General features: G+C 40.4%; 1 protein-coding gene across 5 annotated transcripts in view; it reads left to right on the forward strand.

Moving 5' to 3' along the window:
- The window catches only part of dcaf6 (ddb1 and cul4 associated factor 6), a 183,456-nt gene that overhangs the window by 116,884 nt on the left and 39,158 nt on the right, over positions 1-27,414 (forward strand). For all 5 annotated transcript variants that reach the window (XM_048540231.2, XM_048540232.2, XM_048540233.2 and 2 more), the window contains one exon: positions 5,290-5,665. In XM_048540231.2, coding sequence (XP_048396188.1) covers positions 5,290-5,665 — 376 coding nt within the window. The remainder of the gene's footprint in view (positions 1-5,289; positions 5,666-27,414) is intronic.

Raw genomic sequence — 27,414 nt, forward strand, 5'->3', positions numbered from 1 at the left:
ATGCTGAGTTTTTCCAACAACTTTGTTTTTGTAACGGACTCATGTTCACCTTTATTCAAATGTTTTCTTCTTATGCATTTTTAGAGGCTTTTTCAATCTACTTTTTATTCTTTGTTTTGCTAGATTATGTTCATTTTCTATTTTTTTGTTTCATTATCAGTTTCTTAGTCCTCCCTTGCTGTATACCTTAAATTTCTTAATCATCCTGTATATTATTATTGCTGGCAACTTTGTAAACCTTATCTGTTAAACTTAGGTGACTCAACTTTGCATTGATTGTATAAGTCTTTGCACCTTAAAGAAATGTATAGTAACTGTAAACCATGTAATATATTTTTAAAGATATCCATTGCCTGTGTACAGTCAGGCTTTTTGATGCATTTTTCTTAACCAACTCAGCCAATTTATGCCACATGCTTTTAAAATTCCACTACTCAAATTTAACCCCCTTTTAATCAGATATAACAGAAAATTCTGTTTAAAAGTGAGATGATTCTATCATGCTTTAGTTACCCATCACTAAAGGTTCTTTTATAACAAAGTTATTAATTAGCTATGCTTCATTATATAACAGTAGATCTAAAATTTTCTGCCCTATAGTCAGCTACTCACTATAATGCTCCAAACACACACTAATACATTCCAAAAAGTTCGCCTTCACACATTGTGTTAAGTTGGTTTACCTAGTCAATATGCAGTTTAAGGTCACCCATGATTACTGTGTTGCCCTAGTTTCAAGTTCCTCATCTCATGATCGATGCCATGCTCCATGCTACCACTGCTGTTTAGTGGCCCATAAATAACTCCAGCCAATGTCTCCAGCCCCTTGCTGTTCTGAATTCCACCCAAAGAGATTCACTCATTCTTCTGATCTAAGATCTTCCTTTATCAATGTGCTGACCGTATTTCATATTATCAACACAACTCCACCCCCTTTTCCTTGTCAATCGTCATTTCTAAATGTCAGATGTTTCTGTATATTTAGGTCTGTCTGGTCACCTTTCAGCTATTGTTTCTGTAATGGCAATTAGACCGTACTTATGTATCTTTCTCTGTGCCTTTACATAATTTGTCTTGTTGACCTTAACTTTGCCTTTTTGATATTATTTGCATTCAAGGCATTCTTAATGGCTTTGTTTCTCCAGTCTTTTCTGTTCTCCCTAGCATCTTTCCTACATCCTCGTAGCAAGTTTACTTCCTTCTAATTTGAGTCAACCCCCTCACGTTCTCATTGTTGTAATGCTACTTTAAACCCACCTAAAAACGACACTAAGCAAATGTCCCTGCGGGGATATCAGTTCAAGTCCTGCTCAGATGTAACCTCTCCAACTTTTATAGGTCGCACCAGAACTAGTCCTAATGCTTCAGAAATCTGATGCCTGATAGAGTAGTGGTCAATGAAATGGAGCAGATCAACTGTCATAAATCAAAGCACCAGAAATGATAATGGCAAAAGCAACCCTGTCATTCCTGAAATGTCCTCCTTCCTAACGTATGGGAGTTTGTGCAAGAATTGCAAGAGTGTAGTGATACTCATGGAATCATACCTTTATAGACAATGTCCCAAAGACCATTCTCATTATTCATGCCCCAAGGTTACTGTCCGAATGAATCAGCTCAATAGTCTGCTCAATATTTGACCCATTCAAATAGTGCAGTAGCCTATGTCCGTGTGTATGAAATTGGACAAAATATGAGCAAGTAATATTTGTAGGATAAGTGTCAGGCAATGACCATTGTTATCAATGAGTAAGAACCTAACTATCCCTCCATCACTCCTTGATGGTCCATGGTATTATTATCACTGAATCCCTGTCTATCAACATAGCGTTACCACTGCCCAAAAACTAAACTGGACCAGCCATGTAAATACATTGGCTGCAAGAGTAGATCAGAGATTAGGAATTCTGCAGTGAACAACTCACTTCCTATTTCTCAAATCTGTCCACTATCTACAAAGAAACAAAGAAACCTACAGCACAGGAACAGGCCCTTCGGCCCTTCAAGCCTGCTCCGATCAAGATCCTCTGTCTAACCTGTCATCTATTTTCTAATGGTCTGTGTCCATTTGCTCCCTGCCCATCCATGTACCTGTCCAAATATATCTTAAAAGACGCTAGCGTGTCTGCGTCTACCACCTCTGCTGGCAACGCGTTACAGGCACCCACCACCCTCTGTGTAAAGAACTTTCCACACATATCTCCCTTAAACTTTGCTTCTCTCACTTTGAACTCATGATCCCTAGTAATTGAGTCCCCCACTCTGGGGAAAAAAGTTTTTGCTATCCACCCTGTAATACCCCTCATGATTTTGTAGACCTCAATCAGGTTCCCCCCTCAATCTCCGTCTTTCTAATGAAAATAATCCTAATCTATTCAACCTCTCTTCGTAGCTAGCACCCTCCATACCAGGCAACATCCTAGTGAACCTCCTCTGCACCCTCTCCAAAGCATCCACATCCTTTTGATAATGTGGCGACCAGAACCGTACACAGTACTCCAAATGTGGCTGAACTAAAGACCTATACAACTGCAAAATGACCTGCCAACTCTTGTACTCAATACCCCGCCCAATGAAGGAAAGCATGCCATATGCCTTCTTGACCACCCTATTGACCTGCATTGTCACCTTCAGGGAACAATGGACCTGAACACCCAGATCTCTCTGTTCATCAATTTTCCCTAGGACTTTTCCATTTATTGTATAGTTCGCCCTTGAATTTGATCTTCCAAAATGCATCATCTCGCATTTGCCCGGATTGAACTCCATCTGCCATTTATCTGCCCAACTCTCCAGTCTACCTATATTCTGCTGTCATCTCTGACAGTCCCCCTCACTATCAGCTACTCCACCAATCTTAGTGTCATCAGCAAACTTGCTGATCAGACCACCTACACCTTCCTCCAAATCATTTACATAGGTACCAGTCATGTGAGTGTGAATAATTCACACTTGCCCAGATGAATGCGTGTCCAGAATCACTCGAGAAGCTTGACTCCATGCTCAACAAAGCATCCTGCTTCATTGACACCTTATCCGCGACCTTCAACATTTGTTCTCTTTACCAATATGGAGTAGCACCAGTGAGTACCATCTACAAGATGCATACAACAATACACCAAAGCTTATTCAATAGAATGTGCCACAACCTTGGACCTCGAATACCAAAAGAACAAAGGCAGCACGTACTTGGAAATATGACAACCTGCAAGTTGCCCTCCAAGCTGCGCACCTTTCTGAATTGGAGGTATATCACTGTTCTTTAATTGACACTAAGCCAAAAACCCTATACCTTGAGGATGGAGCACTTCAAAAAGGTGGTTCACCGCCATCTACTCCAGTGTAATTAGGAATAGGCAGTAAATGCTGCTGAGCCAATAATGCCCAAATCCATGAATGTGCTGAAAATAAATGAGGGGTTCGTGGCACATGCGTAGCCTGAAATTCTAACAAAGCCATGTGCTCAGTCCCTGCTTTTCTTTGAAAGTAGAGAATGAACTGTAAAAGCAAAATACTGCCAATGAGTTCTTAAATAAAATCAAATTGCTGGAGAAATTTAGCAGATCTGGAGAGATCCACAGTTCGTTTCAAAGCCTGTGACCCTTTGGAATGAGATGTAATTAGCTGTTTTGGAGTAGACAGTGTAAGTGACCTCTCATTTGCAACTGTGGATTGCAAATTGTGAAATGTTGCAAATATCCCTGTGTTTCAATCCTGAAGGAATCAAATGCATAAAACTTCACCTCCCAGTCACCTTCATGGCTATTGACAATCTGATCGTTGTTTGCTGTAAGGCTGCAGTTGCAGCAGATAGGTAGGTAATTTTAGCGGGCACATCCTTACAAGTGTTGACATGAATGGCTCCTTTTTGAGGTACGGGTAGGAGAATTTATCACTGAACATCCTGGAGAGAGAAGTCATCCTGCTGAGACTTTCATCATGTACTCCTTGTCCTGTAGCTTGCTGTACATTGTATGGCTTCTGTTAATTCTTCTACTAATTGTGCTGATATCAACTTCTGCGTTAATGACTAGGATGAAGTAGTTTGTGCAATAATATCACCGGACACTCCTCAGTAATTGCCTGTCACTTCTTGCAAACCTTTGCAATAGTGCAACATTTGTATAAACCACCATTTATGGAACCATTGCAACACAGCGAAGGAATCTAGCAACACAAACTTATATGTAGTTGATGGTCTGACAAAAACAGAAGTTGCTGGAAAAGATCAGCAGGTCTGGCAAGAAAAAGTCAGAGCTAACATTTCAGGTCTGGTGACCCTTCCTTAGAACAGCCAAGGTACTTTACATGGCTGATCCACTTTAGTTTCAGGGCACTGGTAACTCAAGATGTTGATAGAGGGGGATTCGATGACACTATTACCATGGAACATCAAAGAGTGATGGCTAGGTTCTTGCTTATTGATAATAATGGTCATTGCCTGACACTTATGTGGTGCAAATATTATTTGCCAAGATTTTGTCCAATTTGGTACATACAGACACAGGATGCTGCACTATTTGAAAGGGTCACATTTTGAGCCGAATATTGAGCAGTGAATCGGACAGTAACCTTGGGCTGTTCTGAGCAGGGGTCACTGGACCCAAAATGTTAGCTCTGATTTTTCTTTTCTTCGCAGACGCTGCCAGACCTGCTAAACTTTTCCAGCAGCTCCTGCTTTTTTTCCTGATTCACAGCATCTACAGTTCTTTCAGTTTTTATGTAGTTGATGGTCTGTTAGATAGTGCTAATATGGAGACCATTCTCACTACTAAATGTGTATTCAGCTGTGCAACTTTGGGATAGTATTTGTTGGAGTATTGAGCTCCAAAATGGAGTCACTTTTGTCAAATGATCAAATACATCTGTGCACCATGGATGTCATTTTGGAGTTCTAATGATATTTGCAGTGTGAGAGGAATTGCCTTGTTAGCACCAACATGTTAGACATCAGAATCCAGGAGAGAATGTGGCAATGGCATGTTCTTCAAATTAGTTCATCTCTTTTCTATACCTATTACAATATTTAACTACTTTCATTGATAGTCTATGAGCAAAAACAACAAGTACGAAATAATTCTGAATAGCTACTGATTCTGTTGGTTAAAATTGGTTTTGATTGGTGATTAACTCCTAGTTTAGTGGAGAAAATGGGTGTCTTAATTTGCTGTTTAAAATGTAATTAAATATTAAAGTTCAGATTTAGCTTATTTGCAAATTGATCCTGTTAGCTGTAATTTTAACCGTTCTGATTTGATTTATTTCTTTGTCTTAATTGTTTCCTTACAGATGTTTCGGCAACTGAGTTACCTGAACAAACAGGTAAACGAGTATGCAAGGTAAGACATGTAGAGATGGATGAAATCAAAAGAGAAGAAAGCTCACTGAGAGAGAGCAAGGACAAGTCGACAGATTCTAGCTGTCCGTCCGCCTCATCAGGTTTGGATAGGGGAAGCTTGCAACAGCAAGAAGAAACACCTTGCCAAAGTACGGAAAGTAATGAGAACTGCAACAGAGTTACTGAATCCTCGCAGCAATCTGAACCAGTAAAATTGAGTAATCAGGCCGAGTCTACTAGAATATCTGCCAGTCGGGAAACTGATGACAGTGATGATGATCGTATCTTAGTTCCATCTTCAAGGTTTAGATCCGCTCCAGGACATAGGTAAGATATGTGCTATTTTAAACTAGTTGCTAATGGAATTGTTTATGGATTGTTTATTTAAAACAATAGTTTGGATTGCCTTTAAGATTAATACAATACAAAAATTGGTCATTTATTCTCAATTAAAATCAAACTTCAAAATGTCCTGTGTTATGGTTTTCACTGTTATGAGTCAAGGTTGTGTGTGCTAACCAAGTTGGTAGTCTGGCGTACTGACCTCTACACTGCAGAGGCTGAGCGCCAGCTCTCAGATACCTCCTCCTATCTTCTCCTGAACCGTGACCCCACCAAGACGCTTCAGGCCACTGTATTTATTATGGTAATTGATTTCATTTCATCTGGTGACCCCCATCCCCTGTACACTGCATCCAAGCTGTTAGCTTGCAGCCCCCCATAGCTTGTTTCCACCTCCTTCTGAAAATCCACAAACAGGACTTGTTTGGGCAGACTTATTGTTTCAGCCTGCCCCTGCTCTACAGGACTCATCTCTTCTGACCTTAACTTGGTCTTCTCTCCCCTGGTCCAAACCCTACCCACTTACATCCATGATTCCTCTGATGCTCTGTGTTGGTTTCAAAACTTCCAGTTTGCAGGTTCCAGCTGCTGGCTCTTTTCCACGGGCACGCAATCCCTTTTCATGTCCGTTCCCCACCAGGAGGGTCTTACGGCTGGCTGCTTCTTTCTGGAGCAAAGACCTGAACCATTCCCATCCTCACCAGCCTCCTCTGTTTGGTCGAGCTTGTCCTCACCCTTAACAACTTCTTTTTTTAACTCCTCTTATTTTCTCCAGGTCAGAAGGGTGGCCCTGGGTACCTGCATGGGCCCCAGTTATGCCTATCTCTACATTGGGATACGTGGAACATTCCCTGTGCCAGACCAATTCCAGCCCCCACCCACAATTCTTATTCCGATACATCAATGATATCATTGGTGCTGCTTCCCTGTCTCATCCGGAATTGGAAAAGTTAATTGATTTCACTTCCAATTTCCATCTTGCCCTCACTTTCACTTGGTCTATCTCTGACTCCTACCCAGCGTTCATCAAAATCTCAGTTTCCATTCCAGGGGACAGACTGGCAACTAATATCAACCTACTGACTCCCACAACTACACGGACTACACATCTTCATACCCTGCTTCCTGTAAAGATTCAATCCCATTCTCTCAATTCCATTGTATCTGTCGCATATGTTCAGGGAGCCTCTGAAAGGCCCACCTTCTTCCTCAACCAAGGATTCCCCAGCACCATTGTCAGCAGGGCTCCCAACTGGGTCCGACCCATCTTCTGCACTTCCTCCGTCACCCCTTCTCTCCCGCAACAGCGATAGGGTTTCCCTTGTCTTTATCTACCATCCCACCGGCATCCGCATCCAGAAGATCATCAAATGCCATTTCGCAACCTCCAGTGAGATGCCACCACCAGACACATGTTCTGTTCCCCTCCCTTGTTTACCTTCCGCAGGGACCATTCACTCCAGGACACCCTGGTCCACTGTTCCTTCACCCCCAATCCCCTCCATAGCCTTCCGGCACCTTCCCTTGTAACCAGTGAAGGTGCAATACCTGCCCATTTACTTTCTCCCTTCCCACTATCCAAGGGCCCAAACATACCTTCCAGGTGAAGCAATACTTCACCTGCACTTCCTAGAATCTAGTCTACTGCATTTGCTGCTCACAGTGTGGCCTCCTCTACATTAGGGAAATGAAGCGTAGACCGGGTAACCGCTTTGCAGAACATCTACATTCTGCTCGCAAAAAAGACCCTGAGCTACCTGTTGCCTGCCACTTTAACATACCACCCTGTTCCCTGGCCAACATGTCCGTCTGGCTTGCTGCAGCGTTCCAGTGAAGCTCAACGCAAACGGGAAGAACAACACTTTGTTTTCTGCTTGGGGACCCTGCGGCCTTCTGGACTCAGTATCGAGTTCAATAACTTCAGGGCTTAAACTCTCCCATGTTCTAGTCCCCTACCCCACACAGCAGGCCTTGTTACCACATAGCCTGCCGTTGCACACCACCTGTTATTTGTCACTTAAAGTTCACGTCAACAACTATTCACCATCCTAGCCAGATCATTATCAACTCCTTTATCTATCCAACTGTTCTTCTGTCTTCGGACTCTATCCTGTCATTTACTCCCTACCTCCCCCAAGTTCTGCACATAAACTAACGTTTTCCCAGCTACCATCACTTCAAAGGAAAGGTCACGGGACCCAAAACGTTAACTCGGATTTTTTTCTTCACAGATGCTGCCAGACCTGCTGAGCTTCCAGCAACTTCTGTTTTTGTTGTTGTTGGTGGAATTTTCATTTTTGTTGCAACAGCATTGTTTGCAAGTTTGCATTATTTTGCTCAATCAGTTATTGTAAGAGCATAGAAGGAGGCCATTTGGTGTCCCAAATATGCCAGCAGACTGCAAGAGCAGCTCATCCGTCTACCCTGCCTAATCAGTTAGCCCCAACCATTTTTTTCACATTAGATAACGTTCCAATACCCTCGTGAAAATCATGATTGAATTTTCTTCTGCCGCATTCTAGAGCATAATCAAACAAATCAATTTGTAAGCAGCTTTTTTTTTCCCTTATGTCGCCATTGCTCCTTCTGCCATTTGCACTCTGGTTTTTGACCCTACCACTAATAGGAATAGTTTCTCCCTATCTATTCTTTTAGACCCTGAAGATCTTGAACTATGTTTTTTCCAAGGAGAACAGTACCACCTTCATTAATCTATCCTTGTGGATTATTCCTCAACCCTGAAGCCATTTTCAAAAATCTTTTCTGCACTTTCTGATTCACATTCTTCTGAATGCACACAGTATTAGACAAAATACTCACAGTGTTAGACAAAATACTCCATTTGAGACTGAACCAGTTCTATAAAGATTCATCATAATTTTTTTGTATTTGTTGCCTTTATATACGATGTCCGAGTTCCTGTATGCCTTTTTGTTTCCAAATTGCCATGCTTCATTCACTATTTTTTTTGCACTGAACTACTCAGGTCTCTCTGCCCTTGCACTTCAGTTAAAATTCTTTCGTTTTGTTCACTTTCTTTGTTCTTCATATTAAAATATACCATATCACATACGTTTGTATTGTTTCTTTTACCACGTGTCTGCCATTTCCACCAGCTTTTCAATGTCCACACGAAGACTACCTTTGTCCTCAAAAGTTCACAATCTATCTGACCTTTGTGTCTTGTGTACTTAACTCTGTAAATTAGTATATATTGAGAAAAGTGGTGGAATACCCCATCATGTCATCTTTTCCAGTCTGGAAAATAACTGTTTCCTGCCATTCAGCCAACCTCATATCCATGCTTCCACTTTCACATTTATTCCATGGATTTAAATTCATTGACAAGACTGATATGTGCATCTTTATCAGTAGATTTTTGCAAGCTGATGTACATCTCAACCTCATTATACCAAACAAATCACTTTACCCCATTAAAGAAATCTCGAGCAATGTAACTTAAAAACAATGGGCTTTCACAAATCCATGCTAGCTTTCCTTGATTAATCCACAGTTGTACAATTGAATGTTAGTTTTACCTGAGATTATCATTTCCAAAAGTTTTCCCACCACTGACATTAAACTGACAGGTCTACAATTGCAGGGGCTTCTGTTTCACCCTTTCTTTTTGAATAATATGTAAATAATCTTTACAAATCTTCAATTTTCTGTCATTATCTTGCACACAGGAACATTAGAAGATTATAACAAGTGCCTCTATGGTTTCCACCTTTCACTTCCTTCAGTATCCTTGGAAGCATCCAGTGTGGTCTGTGGCTTATTAAGACAGCCTTTGAAATACCCGCTGTTAATTGTTTAGCTCATCCTGTGTTTCAGTTATCTCATTTTTCACTAACTTTGGTTGTGTTGTCTTTCTTGACGACAGGGACAAAAAAACTCATCTAGGACCTCAACCCTGCCATCATAAAAGACGTTGAATTCCTTTTCGCGTTATCTGCCTTTCTCTTCAAAATACTCTGTTTGCCTGTTTATTTTTGCTTCCCCTCTTATTGTAGTCAGCCTGATTCTCATTTGTGTTTTCATCCTGACATTTATGTTATGCCCCCTTTTTCTTCTCCATCTTATTCTATTGCTTTCGGTATCCAGGGATCTGGAAAGCTAGGACATTTCCTTGTCTGACTTTCCTTGTCCTACTTTTCCCCTTGATTGAAGTATACCATGTCTATACCCAGTTACCTCTTTAAAGGCAGCAGATTATTGCATTGCAATTCTGCAGTGCACTCTTTGATTCCAATTGCTTTGGCTGGATCCTTTCTCACCCATTTTGAAAATGGCCTTGCTCTAATTACAATGATAGTTGCTCTGGATTGCTCTGTTCTTTCCCTTCGCTAACATGAACCTTATGATACCTTTATCCATTTCTTAAATAACAATTGCTTCACTTAATTCACATCATTCCTTAGAACCAAATTCTTTATGACTCCTTCCACATTGGAAACATTTGTTTAGAAAATTTCTCTGAACCCAATTTAGAAATTCTATCCCTTATCTGGACTGTATGTTAACACTACGAACACCTTGTATCCAAAAATATTTATTCCCCCAGTCCAGCCAATTTCTTGAACCTCTATTTTGAGATCTCCATTATTACCATAATGTTGTATTCACTACCTGGCACCCCATGTCCGAACATCATCGGGTTCATTTAAAACACGCCATGCATTCACACACGTGTACGGTAAAGTCAATTTAGGCTTCCTTACATTCTTTATTTCTGACCTATCCAAATGCCTTATTTGTATTAATAGTAATACTTCTCTCTGGTACTATCTCTTCTGGTTCTTTGATAACCTAGTTACCTCGTAGTTCTCAGACCCCTACCAAGTTAGTTTAAACCCTCTTTAACAGCATCAATAAACTGATTCACGTGGAACTACTATTTTCTAAATAATTTACAAGCCTTTGTCTTTGAATATGCTACATAAAAATGTTAAATATGACTTTTATTAAGTTTTATCAATCAATATTAGTAAGGACTAGTTTTGTCCCACTTTTAATTTGAACAAGTTGAAATGTCATTTAATATCTCATTCTTGTTCATAATAACACCTAAGTAGTCGCAGTTCTTGACGTTGCAAACAATATTTTTGTGGACTGGTATTGGGATACTCAACAGCAGTTTCAATAGTTGTATGAAAAAAAGAGAAAGAAGAATTTTTGGTCAATGCAACCTGAGAATGCGATCCAAAAGTATATTAAAAACCTTTGGGAAGCATCAGAAGAAAATTCATTAGATAATCAAGGAAAAATGACAGCTTGCATTTGTGCACTTTGTTAGCTTGCATTTGTAGGATAGCTTGGAACATGCAAAGATGACTGAAAACCTTGGTTACATTTTCAACAAGTAAAGAAGGCACTCAAAGTGCATATCTCCAGAATGCTGTGTTAACTTGACAATGTTATAATTGTGGAGATCTTCCTTGAGGCTTTTCCCTGCTGCTTGATACTTTGAAACTAAAATGCTCGAAACAATATATTTTCTTAGTAAGAACTTCCTCCTCACTGAAGGGACATCAGGCCAATTCACATCCAACTACCTGCTGTGAAAATTCAGGTCACATTTTGACATCTGTAAGAAACTCCACATCAATGCCTCAGACAAACTGCAACATTTAAAAAAAAATGTTCATTCTCCCTATTTCTCCATTTTAGCAGACCCTCCAAAAGAGAATTTCAGGATCAGGAAAGAAAATGGCTGAAACAGTAGTGAAAACATAATGTCACATTTAACATTAAGGTACTTTGTTCAATTCAGACTGTTTGGCTGATAGGTTTAGTTGCCATTCATTTCATGTACTTGACCACTATTGTTCAGTTTCACTTGCCAGGTTGGCTGGAAGTATCCTGGTGCTACAAAGCCTACAGGGGCCACTGGAAATGTAGCATTGCTGCATCAGACCTTCTAACCCCAAAATATTGGCTGCTGACTCCACTGGGAATTGTGACTCACAGTTTAAGAAGTCGTGTTCTGTGCAATCTATCCTCATAATTTAATCCTATTGCTTCAGTATCATTCTGATGGATGTGTGTATATATATACTGCAAGGTCAGTATGTCCTCCTTCATGTGATCCCTGTAACTAATAAAATATTTCAAATACACTCTTAAAAAGATCTCTTTAGAACTGTAGCATAACTATCACTTCTTTGTATTTTCACCCATGAGATATTGGCTGATACTGTATGTATCTGTCTGCCATTTTTTACTGATTTCTATTCATCAACCCCTCACTCTGCCTGTGTGACATTTAGAAAATATGCTGATTTATCTTTCTTCACTCCAAAGTGCATTTCCTTCAACTTGTCCAGAATTCAGCTAATGCAGCTCCCCAAGTTACCCTTGTAGTGTACTTTTCCTATTCAAATAATATTCTAATTCCCATCTGAATACCTTCATTGCACCTGCTTCTTTAGGACTATTTGCCAACATTTTGCTCACTCTTCCAGTCTGTCAGTTCACCTGCAATTTTCTGCCACATCCTTTGTAATGCTGCCTTATTCACAGTTCTTGGCAAACTAGGGGTTACAATGCTATTTATTAATGACTTGGAAAAATAATGAAAAGATGAACGCCGAGAACAGATTCCTGGAGGATATTCCTTACTCGTAGTCCATCAATTAACGTCCACCAATTAACGTCCACATCTATTGTCCCTGCTGTCTCCTAACATCCAACTACTTCTTGCTCGACATCAGAAACTTGTTTCCAAAAGAGTAATAGAGATGTACATCACGGAAACAGACCCTTCAGCCCATGCCGATCAGATATCCTAAATAAATCTAGTTCTGTTTGCCAATATTTGGCTCATATCCCTCTAAACCCTTTTTATACACATACCCATAAAATGCCTCTTAAATGTTATAACTGTACCAGCCTCTACCACTTCCTCTGGCAGCTCGTTCCATACACAAACCACCCTCTACGTGAAAAAGTTGCCACTTAAGTCCCTTCTAAATCTTTCCCTTCTCACCTTAAAGCTATGGTCTCTAATTTTGGACTCATGCATGCTGGGAAAAAGACCATGGCTGTTCATCCTATCCATGCCCTTGTGATTTTATATACCTCTACTGGGTCACCCCTCAGCCTCTGACGCTCAAGAGAAAGTGGCCCCAGCCTATTCCTACAGCTCAAACCATCTAATCCTAGCAAGATTGTTGTAAATCTTATCTAAACCCTTTCAAGTATCACAACACCCTTCCTATAGCAGAAAGACCCATCATTGCACACAGTATTCCAAAAGTGGTCTAACCAATGTTCTGTTCAGCCACGACATGACCTTCCAACTCCAATATTCAGTGCATTGACCAATAAAGGCAAACATACCAAATGTTTTCTTCACTATTATATCTATCTGCAATTCCACTTTCAAGGAACTATGAACCTGCACTCCGAGGCCTCTTTGTTCACTAACGCTCCTCCATATTTTACCATTACGTTTACAAGTCCTGCCACTGTTTGACTTTCCAAAATGCAGTACCTCTCATTTATCTAAATTAAACTCCATCTGCCACTGTACCGCCATTGGCCCATCTGAGGTAACAGTTTTTGCTGTCCACTACAACTCCGATTTTGGTGTCATCTGCAAACTTAATAACCATACCTCCAATGTTCACATCCAAATCATTTATATAACTGATGAAAAACAGTGGACCCAGAACTGATCTTTGTGGCACTCTGCTGGTTACAGGCCTCCAGTCTGAAAAGCAACCCTTCACCACCACCAACCTCTGCCTTCTACCATCGAGCCAGTTCTGTATCCAATAGGCTAGTTCTCCCTGTATTCCATGTGATCTAGCCTTGCTAACCAGTTTACCATGCAGAAACTTGTCAAATGCCTTACTGAAATCCAGATAGATCACATCCACTGCTCTGCCCTCATTAATCTTTTTCATTACTACTTTAAAAAACTCATTCAAGTTAGTGAGACACAATTTCCCACTCACAAACCCATGTTGACTATCCCTAATCAGTTCTTGCCCCTCCAAATACATGTAAATCCTATCTGTCAGGATTCCCTCCAACAATGTGCCCACCACTGATGTCAGACTCACCAGTCTATAGTTCCCTGGCTTTTCCTTTCTTAAATAATGACACCACATTCGCCAAACTCCAGTGTTCCAGCACCTCAACTGTGACATTGACATGATGCAAATGTCTCAGCAAAGGACCTAGCAATCACTTCCTGAGCTTCCCACAGAGTTCTAGGGTACACTTGATCATGTCCTGGGGATGTATCCACCTTTATGCGTTTTAAGCCATCCAGCAGCACCACCTCTGTAATATGGACAGTTTTCATGATGTCACTGTTTATTTCCCCATGTTCTAGTAAACACTGTTGCAAGCTACTCATTTAGTAGCTTCCCCCATCTCCTGTGGTTCCACACATAGGCAGTCTTGCTGAACTTTGAGGGGCCCTTTGTCTCCCTAGTTACCCTTTGTCCTTAATGTATTTGGGTAATTCCTTTGGATTCACCTTAATCCATTTGCCAAAGCTATCTCATGTCCCCTTTTTGCCCTCCTGATTTTCCTCTTAAGTATACTCCTACTGCCTTCATACTCTTCCAGGGATTCACTTGATCTCTGCTGTCTATACCTGACATATGCTTCCTCCTTAATACTGTCAAAATTTAACTTCTGGATCTGGTCTATCTGTTTCCATCATTTTTTTGAAAACTAACAGAATTATGTTCACTTGTCTCAAAGTACACCCCACTGACACCTCAATCACCTGCCCTGCCTTATTTCCCAAGATTAAGTCAGGCTTTGCAAATTCTGTAGTAGGTACATCCATATTCTGAATCAGAACATTTTCTTGTACACAACTAACAAATTCCTCCTCATCCAAGCCCATGGCTGTGGCAGTCTCAATCTATGTTTGGAAAGTGAAAACCCACTACCATAACCACCCCATTATTCTTACAGATAACTGAGATTTCCTCACAGAACTGTCACTCAATTTCCTGCTAACTATTGGAATGACCTATAGTACAATCCCAAGGTGATCATCTCTTTCTTAACTCTCACCTCCATCCAAGTAACTTCCCTGGATGTATTCTTGGGGATATCCTCCCTAAGTACAACAGCAATATTATCCCTAATCAAGAACACCACTCCCCCTCTTGTCTTGCCTGCCCCCCCCACCCCACCCTTTACATCCTTCTGTAGCATCTATATCTTAGAACATTAAGCTGCCAGTCCTGTCCATCCCTGAGCCACATCTCTGTAATTGCTACGATATTGCAGTTCCGTGTTCCAAACCATGCCCGAGTTCATCTGTCTTACCTGGTAGGCCACTTGCATTGAAATAAATGCAGCTTAATTTATTAGTCCTACCTCATTCTCTGCTTTGTTGCTGTGTGCTCTGACTGCTTGACTTGCTCCTTTTTCCAATTGTACCTGTTTCAGACTGATCTCTTTCCTCATTATCTCCCTGGGTCCCACCCAATGCCCCCTAGTTTAAATCCTCCTGAGTAGTTCTTGCAAATCCCCCTGCCAGTATTTTCATCCCCATCCAATTCAGGTGCAAACCATCCTTCTTACACAGGTCACTTCTACCCCAGAAGAGATTCCAATGATCCAAAAATGTGAATCCTTCTCTCATGCACCAGCTCCTCAGCCACACATTCATCTGCTGTATCCTCCTATTCTTACCCTTACTAGCTTGTGGGACCAGGCTTAATCCAGGTATAACTCCACTTGAGGACCAGCTTTTTAAATTCCTGCCTAACTTCCTATATTCTGTCCTCTCAATTTTGTCCTTTTCTCTTACTATGTCTTTAGCTACAATGTGTACAATGACCTCCTGCTGGTCCCTCTCACATTGAGAATATTCTGCACTCTCTCCAAGACATTCTTTGTTCTGGTACTAAGGAGACAACACATCATTCTGATGTCTTGCTGTCTGACTAGACAGTCCCCATCACAATCAATCGCTTAGAACCTGACCTCCTACTCATTATGTTAGAGCTAGTCTCAGTGCCAGAAACCTGGCTGTCTGTGCTACATTCCACTGAGAGTCCATCACTTACTGCGTTTTCCAAAACAGCACACTTGTTTGAGATGAGGATAGCCACAGGACACCCATGCACAACCTGCCTCCCTCTCCTGGAGGAAACCCATCTCTCTGTCTGTATCTTTGGTTTATCTCCCTTCCTGCAACTGCCATCCATCACACCCCCAGCTCTTGCAAATTCCACTTTGCTTCTAACTGCCATTCCAGCCAATTCATATGATCCAGTAGGATTCATAACCAAACACATTTCCTGCAGACATAATTGCCAGTAACATGGAAGCTCTCCCTAATCTGTCATATCGAACAGGAAGACCACATCATTCTACTAAAGGCTATTTTTGCACCTTAACAGTCTGCAGCCCCTGAAAATAGCACAGTCTTACAAGTCTAAAAAACGCTCTGCTCCAGATTAACTTAATACAGATGTTTTATATAGAATCTCTACAGTTTGGAAATAGGCCATTCAGTCCAACAAGTTTACACTGACCCTCTGAAGAGCATCCCACCCAGACCCATACCCCTACCTTTTCCCTGTAACCCTGCAATTTTCATGGCAAACATACCAAACCTACATGTATGGGCAATTTAGCACGGCCAATCCACCTGAATTACACATCTTTGGACTTTGGGAGGAAACTGGAGCACCCGACGGAAACCCACGCAGACACGGGGAGAATGTGCAAACTCCCAGACGGGTTCCCTAAGGGTGATGTTTAACCGGATCCCTGGTGTTGTGAGGCAGCAGTGCGAATCGCTGATCCACAGATCTCGATAAAACATCTTATTAAAAATGAACCCACTCTACTCACTATCGTGGATTTACAAAAGTAAGGTTACAGTTTTTTTTAAAAAGCCACTTCGCTGTTGTCTTGCTGTGAGCTCTCCCACACAAGTTTCTCCAAAGTCAGCCCTGAATTTTGCAGTTTGTTAACTTTTTTCTTAGAACCCCTCCAATTTTCAGAGGTACTTGAAATCCAACAGCAGAACAGTCAGCTGTAGAGAATCGCTGCTGGGTCAGACAGCAGTACATTTTAATTTCTCCATTTGATTCACTGACCATGTGGTCACTGCCTTTGTTTGTCTTCCTCCTTTCTAAAGTGTCGATGTTTTGACCTTTTTTGCCAAGGTTCCAAAACAATGCAACAACTCATAAAATAGCAATTACTGCTCCTAGAATTCGAGGGAATCAGCTCCAACACTGAAAATACCTCAAAAAATGAGTAGTGCTCTCAGCCACAATGTTTTTTCCCCATCCTCCATCTTGGATTACCCAGAATCCCCTTCACTTTTATTTTTCCTCGTTGCTTGGCACAGTGTCAAGTTACTTCTGAAAGTCTGTTAAAATAACCTACATAGATAGTCCTTGACTTTTTATTGAAAAAGTCAATTATGTTAGATGTGACTTTGTACAAAATGATGCTGGTTCTGTCTGATCAGTTATCCCTGAATTGTATTACTTTTTGCATTTTTGCTGTTTTCAAGTTTAGTCATAGTGTCGGACAGCATAGGAACAAGCCCTTCGGTCCAACCTGACTGCACCAACCAATAATTCAATCTTACTTCATCCTGTTCGCCAGCATTTGGCCAATTTTCTCCAACCCTTTCTATTCATATACCCATATAGATGCCTTTTAAATATTGCAATTACACCTGCCGCCACCAGTTTCTCTTTCAGTCGTTCCAAATACACACCACCCTTTTGTGTGAGAATGTAACTCCTCAGGTCCTTTTTAAATCTTTCCCTGCTCACCTTAAACCTATACCCTGTAGTTTTGGACTCCCCCACCTTAGAAAAAAGACCTTGTCTATTCACCCTATCCGGCCCCTCCTGATTTTATGAACCTTTATAAGGTCATCCCTCAGCCTCTGATGCTGCAAGGAAAAAACCCCGGCCTATTCTTCCTCTCCTCATAATCAAACCCTCCAGTCCCGGCAACATCCTTGTTATTTTTATGCACTTAGCTCAGATTATTTGACTGTTAACAGCCTACTCTATGGTGTACATATTTCCTAACCAACCTGTTCAGAAATATTATACACCTGTGGAGCAGGTGGGACTTGAAATCCAGGCTTCCTGGTCCAGAGGTAGAGTCACTACCTCTATGGTATGGTATTTTGTTTTCACTGGACATTCAAATATCCGTGAATTTACTCTGAAACACGTTATCCTCATATTCTAGAATACTAATCGAATTCAGAATAATTTTATCGTAAATATAACATTATTCAACTTGTGTTGAAATCCTTAATTTCAAAGGACATCTCAAAACTCTGACATATTACTGGCTGCCCTCGCTAAAGTAATTCTAACCTTCTTGACTGAATGTAATGTATATTTAAGTTGTCACTCCCTACATTAAGAAATTGATGTTTACTAGTTTTTTGCGATTTTCTGTTATAATCCATTTCAGTTTGACATTATGTATTTCTTAGTGAACTATAGTTACTAAATTAAATATGCTAACATATGGAAATGTTTATAAATTGAACTTAATTTACGGGGTGGAGTAGCTCACTAGTAACTCTAAGCAAGTTACGGTTGATCTCACTCGGAGCGGATCACTTGCCAATTAAAACTACTTTTGTATTTGGAAATATTATTATTGATGATCTGAATATTGTGAAGAGTTGACGGTCTTCTCCTTAATCTCCTGAAAGTACATTCAAACCCATATTAAATCTTTAAAAAGATAATAATATAGACAGTGAGTTCTAAATGAAATGTATTTTGAGATGGAGTGATTTCTTCAATATTTATAGCATCTCTGCACCAAATTGCAAAATAATACTCTTATGTCAGGCATGAATAACTGGAATTGGAATTGTGCGATCATGTGCCAGAAAATGGTTCTCTTTGCTGCAGTAATGCAGTTCTGCAAGAACTCTGTGTTCTCTCAGGATTTGCAGCACCTTTTTAATAACTAACTCCAGGCATGTGTTTCAATGATGAGCATTATTTCCTTTCCTCCACACCCCACAAAGTAGAAAACATGGCAATTCTCCCATGATAGAAATCAGGAAACTGTCTCTTAAAGATATTTTAAATATATCACAAGGTAGGTTGAATGATCCTTCCTTTCCTTTCCATGCTTTTTTCAAATTCTCCTGCCCTGCATTTTGCCACTTTTTACAATCATATGAAAAATATTTTATCCATTGTCCAATTTTTGCAGCTTTTGCCTTTATTTTTGTGACTTTTCCGCGTGGTTGTTAGTACATTTAGCATGGTAAGGTACAGAGGTATCAAGATGCTTTCTGTATTTACCCCATTGGGTCTGCCTGTCCCATGGGTTGGAGAAAGAATGTATTTTGGATGATTTGTATTTTGATCCAAATTCTGTTGGATTCAAATTCTCCCAAATTTACTAAATTATGTTTTAAATTGTGAGTCTACAATGTGCATTGTAATTGCCTTTGTAGACATTAATAGAAATATATCTGATGACTGTGTTGCTTAGAAATTTGTTGTGATTTGAATTCTTGAAATACTTCTTCAAGACAGCATATGACATTAATCTTTTGAATTGTTATGATTTAATTCCAACAGCATGAATTCTAACCACAGCAGACCAAAGAGCACATGAAGAATCCTAGTGCTTTCAAAACACTGGCTATTGTGTCGTTTGTTATTTTCTAGTCCCAGAGTAGGGAATGAAGCTACTCAGGAATTCACTCCATTTAAGTTGTACCAGTAGCTTGATTCTTGGTTTTTGGGTGCTTGCATGAGCTGTCAATACTATGCTTACACATAGTGTTCAGCAGTTTTGTGCACATTATCCAAGGAGAGATGGTTTTTTGCGTTAGAAGCTGGTTAGAGAAGGTTCATTAAATTGATTCCTGGGATGAAGAATTATTTGTGGTCAATACTCAATGGAGTTCAGAAGAATTCCTAAGGAGACTTGACAGCCTGGATGCTAAGAGGATGTTATTAATCTAGAACCAGGGACTCTCCCATTTGATACATGTTGGAAGAGAAATTTCCACTTTTCTCACCATTGGTTACTCTTTAAAATGCTCTACCTCAGAGAGCAGAGGGGGCTGAATAATTCAGGGCTGAGTTCATTGAAATTTAGAAGAATGAGAAGTGATCTTACAGAAATATAAAATTATGAAGGGCATAAGATAAGATAGAAGCAGGGAGATTTTATCTCTGGTGGATGAAACTAGAACGAGGGGCCATAGCCTCAAAATAAGGGGGAGCAGAATTAGGACTGAGTTGAAGAGGAACATCTTCACTCAAGGGTTGTGAATCTGTGGAATTCCCTGCCCAGTAAAGCAGTTGTTACTGCATTGTTGAATATCTTTAAGGCAAAGATAGATTTTTGAACAGTAAAGGAATTAAGGATTATGATGAGCGGGCAGGTAAGTGGAGCTGAGCCCACAAAAGGATTAGCCATGATCTTATTGAATGATGGAGCAGGTTTGATGGACCAAGTTGCCTTCTGCTGGTCCTATTTCTCATGTTCTTATGAGTTAGACAGATTTTGGACATGTAGGAGATTTCAGGGTTATGGGATAGACAGGAAAGTTGATTGCACCATGATCAAATCCAACCATAAATTTATTGAATGGTGGAATAGGCTCAAGGTCATGAATGGCCTACACGTGTTTCTAATGTTCTTATGTACCCTGATGCAATAAAATGCATTGAGCTGCTCTCGTGTAGAGGAGAAGAATGCATATTTTAGACATTACTAGGCTTATTTTTCCCAGAATTTAAATGGTCATGGGTTGTTTCAAAGTTTTCAAGGTATTAGAAGAATTGATGGGGCTGATTAGGTGAAAACATTTATGCTGGTTAAGAAGTCTAGGACTAAGAGCATAATCTAAAAATTCGAGCCAGGTCTTCCACAATTGAAGCTAAGAAAAACTTCTTTCTACACACAAAACCGGTTTGGAACTCTCTCAACAGCAATTGATTGTTGTAGACTTTAGAGATGAGATTCAGGTATTTTGCTAACAAGGTACAATAAGAAGTATGAAGCAAAAGTGGGTACATGCAGTTAGGTCACACATTAGCCATGACTATAACCGCAGAACAAGCTTAAGAGGCTAAATCGCCCACTCCTGTTCCTTTGTACATTGTTTTTGATTGTGTTTTAATGCTCAGTCCTTCACAATTGAAGAATTTTGCTTCTATATTTGTGTCCCCCAGAGATTCAGCTGGAAATTTACAATTTTGATTTGGCCTATTTGAAGCTTTAACTTTCTGTACATATCAACCTAGAAAATAAAGTATAACTGGGTAATGATAACACAGTGGGAGCTGGAGGAACACAGCAGGCCAGGCAGCATTGGAGGAGCAGAAAAGTGGATGTTTAGGGTAGGACCCATCTTCAGAAAAAGAAGTATAACTGGTCACTGGTTTCAAAAAAACCTGATGCAGTCCTCAAAAAAATTAACAACTCAAGATTGATCCTACCAGTAGAAACAAGTACCAATATATATGCAGGTGTAGATCGTTGAAAACCTCAAAAGTTTATGGCTGATCTCCACAATATCTGCTAATAGCCTTTTGCTGCATATCCTGTAATGTAAAACAGAAATATGTCAGTCTCTGATTTAAAATTTACAGCTTGATCAATCATCAATTTCTATTTGCAGAAGAGTTCCAAACTTCTATTACACACAACATGTAGCAGTATTTCCTCATTAAACTTCAATGAGGCATAACTCTACTTTTCATACTGTGACCCCCTAACCCTAGACTCTGCAACCAGCAGAAGTAACTTTTTTTCCATTTTGTCTCTCTCTCTCGTCCTAATATCTTGAAAATCATCCCATGTTCTGCTAAATTCCAGGAGTACCACCCTAATTTGGGAAATGGTTCCTAGTAATATAATTCTGATATTATTCTGATATCCTACTATATTCCCCGCAAGGCCAATATATCCTCCCTAACTAAAACATAGAAATTGCTGGGAAATGCAGAAGGTCTGCAGCATGTGTGGAGAGAGCGATGAAGTTAACTTTTTTCAAGTCTAACATAGCTGTTCTTCACAACTTTTTAAGGTAAGGCTGCCAGAACGGCATCAGATTTCCAGATTAGCCTAATGAAGATTTTGTATAGCCGAAGCATTGCTTTCTAGTGCTCTAATTCCATTAGCTTCTTTGATTGTTTGTTCATGTCATTTTAATAATCTGTATATCTGGATTAAATTTTACTTGGACCGCAGTGATTTGTAGATTTTCACCATTTAGCTAATTCCCCATATTATCCTTTTTAAGTTCAAAGTGGAGGATCTCACATTTGCTTTGATTGAAATCAATTTGCCACAATTTTATCAATTCACTTAATTTTTCCTTCCCTTTGTACTTTTTTGCTTCTGTTCACGTTGCTGCATCGCTGCCTATCTTTGTGACACTGACAAATTGGAGCATATGGCTTTCTATCCCATCCCATTCAGAACAGCAAATAATGGGAACCCCAACACTGGTAACTCTAGGATGTTGCAATTCCCATCCTTCCAATCAGAATACCCTCTCATTATACCTGCTGTTTATCTCCTTGGGTAATTTCCACACCAAACCAAAAATTTGCCTTCAATTTTATCTTAAAGTCTCTCATGAAGGATCTTATCAAATAGTATCTGAAAGTCTAAAGAAATAGCATTCATTGAAATTCTCCTGTCCAAACTTTAATTCACTTCAAAAAAAAATCAGACTTATTATGCATGACCTGCTCTTTGCAAATAATCTCTCATCAGCTGAAAGTTTGTCAAGATATTCAGTCATCTTATTCTTAATTGTAAGTTATGATATTTCCAAACAAAACAAATATTAGTCTATCTGGTCTATAATTACCTGGTTCCTCACCTCCACATTTCTTAAATAGCAGGCCCAGGATGGAAATGTTAGCATGGAAACAAGATGATATATTGAGATGGCAAGCAGCTAGGACAGTGACCTGATATTGTTTTCCAATGAAGTTCAACACAAGTTGGAGGACTGGAGTTTCATTTTCCAAAGGCTCTAGGATTTAACGATGAATTGATCAGCTTCAGAGCATGGCCTGTGTCCTCTGTTTTAATTACTCCATCACCCTGAGAGCAGTGACCCATTTCTACCTTATTGGCTTTGCCCTTCGTTGAGTGGGCCCATTTTCTCCTTTTCCAACCTGTCATTTGCACCTGTTCTACATCTTTATCTCTCCTTCGCCATCATGAGCACTCCCTTTGTATTTTGCTCTGGGCACCCTCACCATTTGTTCCACTCATTCCTCCTCCTCCTCCTCCTCCTCCTCGGTCAACAGAACGAAAACCATAATTTCCCAATTCGTTTTAGGTCTGAAGAAGTCTTATCAGACAAGTAATATTGATTGTATCTTTCCCCACAGATGGTGCTAGACCTACTGAGTTTCTCTAGCACTTTGTTTTATTTCACAAAAGCATTCTGGCTTGCCAAATGTATTTCCCTGAAACAATGGACCCTGTTCCATTCCATGCCCTTTCAAATACTTTTATTTTAATTGAACAGCAATGAGTCCAGGCTCAGTGAATAAAAGAATAAAATTCTCCTGCAAGGCAGAAAGGGAACAAATGGATACTGACACTAACCTTTTTGTCATCAGAGCTTTCCAAGTCATAAAGGGGGTAGCTGCCAGACAGGGAGGCGTGATCACCAACATGAGGGAAATCTGACCTAATCCCCAACTATTTATCCATCACAGATGTATCTGATCATGATGGCATTGGTAATAAATTGCAATAATGACAATCCTGTTTTCAGATTCAGTACATTTTACTTTGTTATTTGGCACTAGTGCTAAATTGGAGAGATTCAGAATCAATCTAGGAACTCAAAGCTGGGCATCCAAGAGACACCAAGAGCTATCGTCAGCAGCCCAATTTTTATTTTGCCATAGCCTTGATGTCTGCATGTTTCATACCCTGTGATTGCTATTAACTAATCAAATCTGCTTTAGGAAGTAATGTAGATGAGCATCGCAGGAGCAGCATCAAGGAAATCTAAAAATTAATTGTGAATCTGGTGAAGCCACATCAAGGGGCTGTATTGCATTGCTGAGTCATAGAAATGGCGTATTCTTGATGGTGAAACAATCCTCTACCCAACACAAGATCAATGCATACCTATCTTGCCAAATTTACAAAATTGTTAGATTATTAAACAACAAATGGAAGGCAGAAGCTAATGAACATTCTTTTCTCAAATGAAGCTGGAGCCTAACCCAAAAGACAAGTTGAAACATTTGTGGCCATTCACAGCCAGAAGCACTTAATGAACGATCAATTTCAGACTCTTCCTGAGGTCTCCACTGTTACAGCCAATCTTCAGTCAATTCAGTTAATTCCACATGATACCAAAAAATGATGGAACACATCGGATACAGTAAATGTTATTGGCCCAGTGAAGAATGTGTCTCTCTAGTATTGAAGACATGTACTCCAGAACAACATGTGCCTCTAACCAGGCTTGTTTCAATAAAACTACAATTGTGGCAAGTTTCCCAAAATGTCAGGTGCTATCCAAATTTGAAAATGTTTATAAGCTTCTTAGAGTCATAGATGTGCAGTACAAAAGCAGAGCCTTTGGTCCAACTCGTCTATGCCAACCAGATATTCTGAATAAATCTTAGTCCCATTTGTCAGCATTTGGCCCATATCCCTCTAAACCATTCCTATCCATATACCCCTCCAGATGCCTTTTAAATGTTGTAACTGCACTAACCTCCACCACTTCTGGCAGTTCATTCTATACGTGCACAACACTCTGCATGAAAAAGTTGTCCCTTGTGTCTCTTTTAAACCTTTCCCCCTCACCTTAAGTCAATGCCCTCTAGTTTTGGACTCCCCCACTCTGGGGGGAAAAGACCTTGTCTGTTTACCGTGTCCATGCCCTTATGATTTTGTAAACCTCTGTAAGGTCACCTCTCAGCCTCCAATGCTCTGGGGAAAATAGCCCCAATCTATTAACTAAGTCAAATCCTCTAATCCCTGCAACGTTCTTGTAAATCTTTTCTGAACCCTTTCAAGTTTCACAACATTCTCCCTCTAGCAGGGAGACTAGAATTGCTAATCATACCTCCCTATGTTCACATCCATTCATTTACATAACCATTGAAAAGCAGTGGACCCAGCGCCAATCCTTGTGGCACACTGCTGGACACAGGCCACCATTCTGAAAAGCAAACCCCAACCACCACTCTGCTAAGTTCGAGTCAGTCCTGTATCCAAATGGCTAGTTCTCCCTGTATTCCATGTGATTTAACCTCTCTAACCAGTCTCCTGTGTGGAACCTTGCTGAATGCGGTGCTGAAGTTCACATAGATCACGTCCACCGCTCTACTGTTATTAATTTTCTTCATTACTAATACAAAAACTCAGTCAAGTTAGTGGGACACGATTTCCCAGGCAAAAAGCCAAGTAGTCTATCCCTAATCAGTCCTTGCCTTTCCAAATATATGTAAATCCTAAGCATCAGGTTTCCCTCCTACAATGTGCCCACTACCGTTGTCAGGCTCACTGGTCTATAGTTCCCTGGCTTTTCCTTTCTTAAATAATGACACCACCTTAAACCAAACTCCAGTGTTCCAGCATGATGGCATGATGCAAATGTCTCAGCAAAGGACCTAGCAATCACTTCCTGAGCTTCCCACAGATTTCTAGGGTACACCTGATCATGTTCTGCAGATGTATCCACCTATATGCATTTTATCCCATCCAGCAGTGCCACCTCTGTAATATGGACGTTTTTCAAGATGTCACTATTTATTTCTCTGTGTTCTAGTAAACACTGTTGCAAGCTACTCATTTAGTATATTCCCCCATCTCCTGTGGTTCCACACATAGGCAACCTTGCTGATTTTTGAGGGGCCCTTTGTCTGCCTAGTTACCCTTTGTCCTTAATGTATTTGTGGAATCCCTTTGGATTCACCTTAACCCTATTTGCCAAAGCTATCTCATGTCCCCTTTTGCCCTCCTGATTTCCCTCTTAAGTATACTCCTACTGCCTTCATACTATTCTAGGGATACACTCGATGTCTGCTGTCTATACTTCTCATATGTTTCCTTATTATTGACCAAAACCTCAATTTCTGTAGTCATCCAGCATTCTCTACACCTGCCAGCCTTGCCCTTCACCGCAACAGGAATGTACTGTCTCTGGACGCTTATCTTCTCATTTTTTAGGCTTGCCATTTTCCAGCTGTCCCTCTCCCTTTGAACATCCACCCCAAATCAACTTTTTAAAGCTAAACCTAATACCATCAAATTTGGTCATCCTCCAATTTAGAACTTTAACTTTTGGATCCAGTCTATCCTTTGCCTTCGTTATGTTAAAACCAATAGAATTAAGGTCACTGGCCCTGAAGTGCTGCCCCACTGACATCTCAGCCATCTGCCCTGCCTTATTTTCCAAGGGTAGGTCAAATTTTGCACCTTCTGTAATAGATACATCCATATACTGAACCAGAACATTTTCTTGTACTTGCGTAACAAATTCCTATCCATCCAAGCATTTAAAACTATGGCAATTCCAGTCTACATTCAGAAAGTTAAAACCCCCACCATACCATCCTATTACTCTTATAGATAACTGAGATTTCTTCACAAATTTATGACTCAAATTTCATGCTAACTATTGGGGTCTTAGAGTTCAATCCCAATAAGGTTATTTCTCAGTTCCACCTAAATCACTTGCCTGGATGTATTTCCAGGAGTATCCTCCCTAAGTACAACCATAATATTATCACTAATAAAAAACACTGCTGTCCCTTCTTTCTTGCCTCCGTATGTATCTTTTCTATAGCATCTATACTCTGGAACATTAAGCTGCATTTGCTGTCCATCCCTGAGCCGTGCCTCAGTAATTTCCCAACCATGCTCTGAGTTCATCTACTTGCCTATTAGGTCACTTGCATTGAAATAAATGCAGTTTAATTTAAGATAACAAAGTGTGAAGCTGGATGAACACAGCAGGCCAAGCAGCATCTCAGGAGCACAAAAGCTGATGTTTCGTGCCTTGACCCTTCATCAGAGAGCTCTCTGATGAAGGGTCTAGGCCTGAAACATCAGCTTTTGTGCTCCTGAGATGCTGCTTGGCCTGCTGTGTTCATCCAGCTTCACACTTTGTTATCTTGGATTCTCCAGCATCTGCAGTTCCCATTATCTCTGCAGTTTAATTTATCAGTCTTACCTCATTCTCTACATTGTTCTGCCTGCCCTGGCTGTTTGACTTGCTCCTTTTCCCAACCATACCAGTCTCAGACTGATGCCTTTTCTCTGTGGGTAGCCCTCACCCTACCACACACCACCACTACCACTACCAGTACTTCAAATCGTCCCAAGCAGTTAGCAAATCTCTCTGCCAGTATCTTCAATATACCCTTCCAATTCAGGTGCAATCCATTCTTCGTAAGGGCATTTCTATCCCAGAAGAGACTCCAGTGATCTAAAAATGTGAATCATTCTCCCCTGCACCAGCTCCTCAACTACTCATTCACCTGCTGTATCTTTCTAATCCTACCTTCACTAGCACATAGGACCAGGAATAATCCAGGTATAACTCCCCTCAAGGACCTCCTTTTCAAATTTCTGCCTTACCTCCTATATTCTGTCCTCACAATTTTGTCCTTTTCTCTTGCTATGCCTTCAGTTCCAGTTGTACGACTACTTACTGCTGGCCTCTCTCCCCTTTGAGAATAGTCTGCACTGTCTGAGTTATCCTTCATCCTGGCTCTGAG

The sequence above is a fragment of the Stegostoma tigrinum genome, chromosome 12 (genome assembly GCF_030684315.1).
Source record: "Stegostoma tigrinum isolate sSteTig4 chromosome 12, sSteTig4.hap1, whole genome shotgun sequence".
Taxonomy (NCBI): Eukaryota; Metazoa; Chordata; class Chondrichthyes; order Orectolobiformes; family Stegostomatidae; genus Stegostoma; species Stegostoma tigrinum.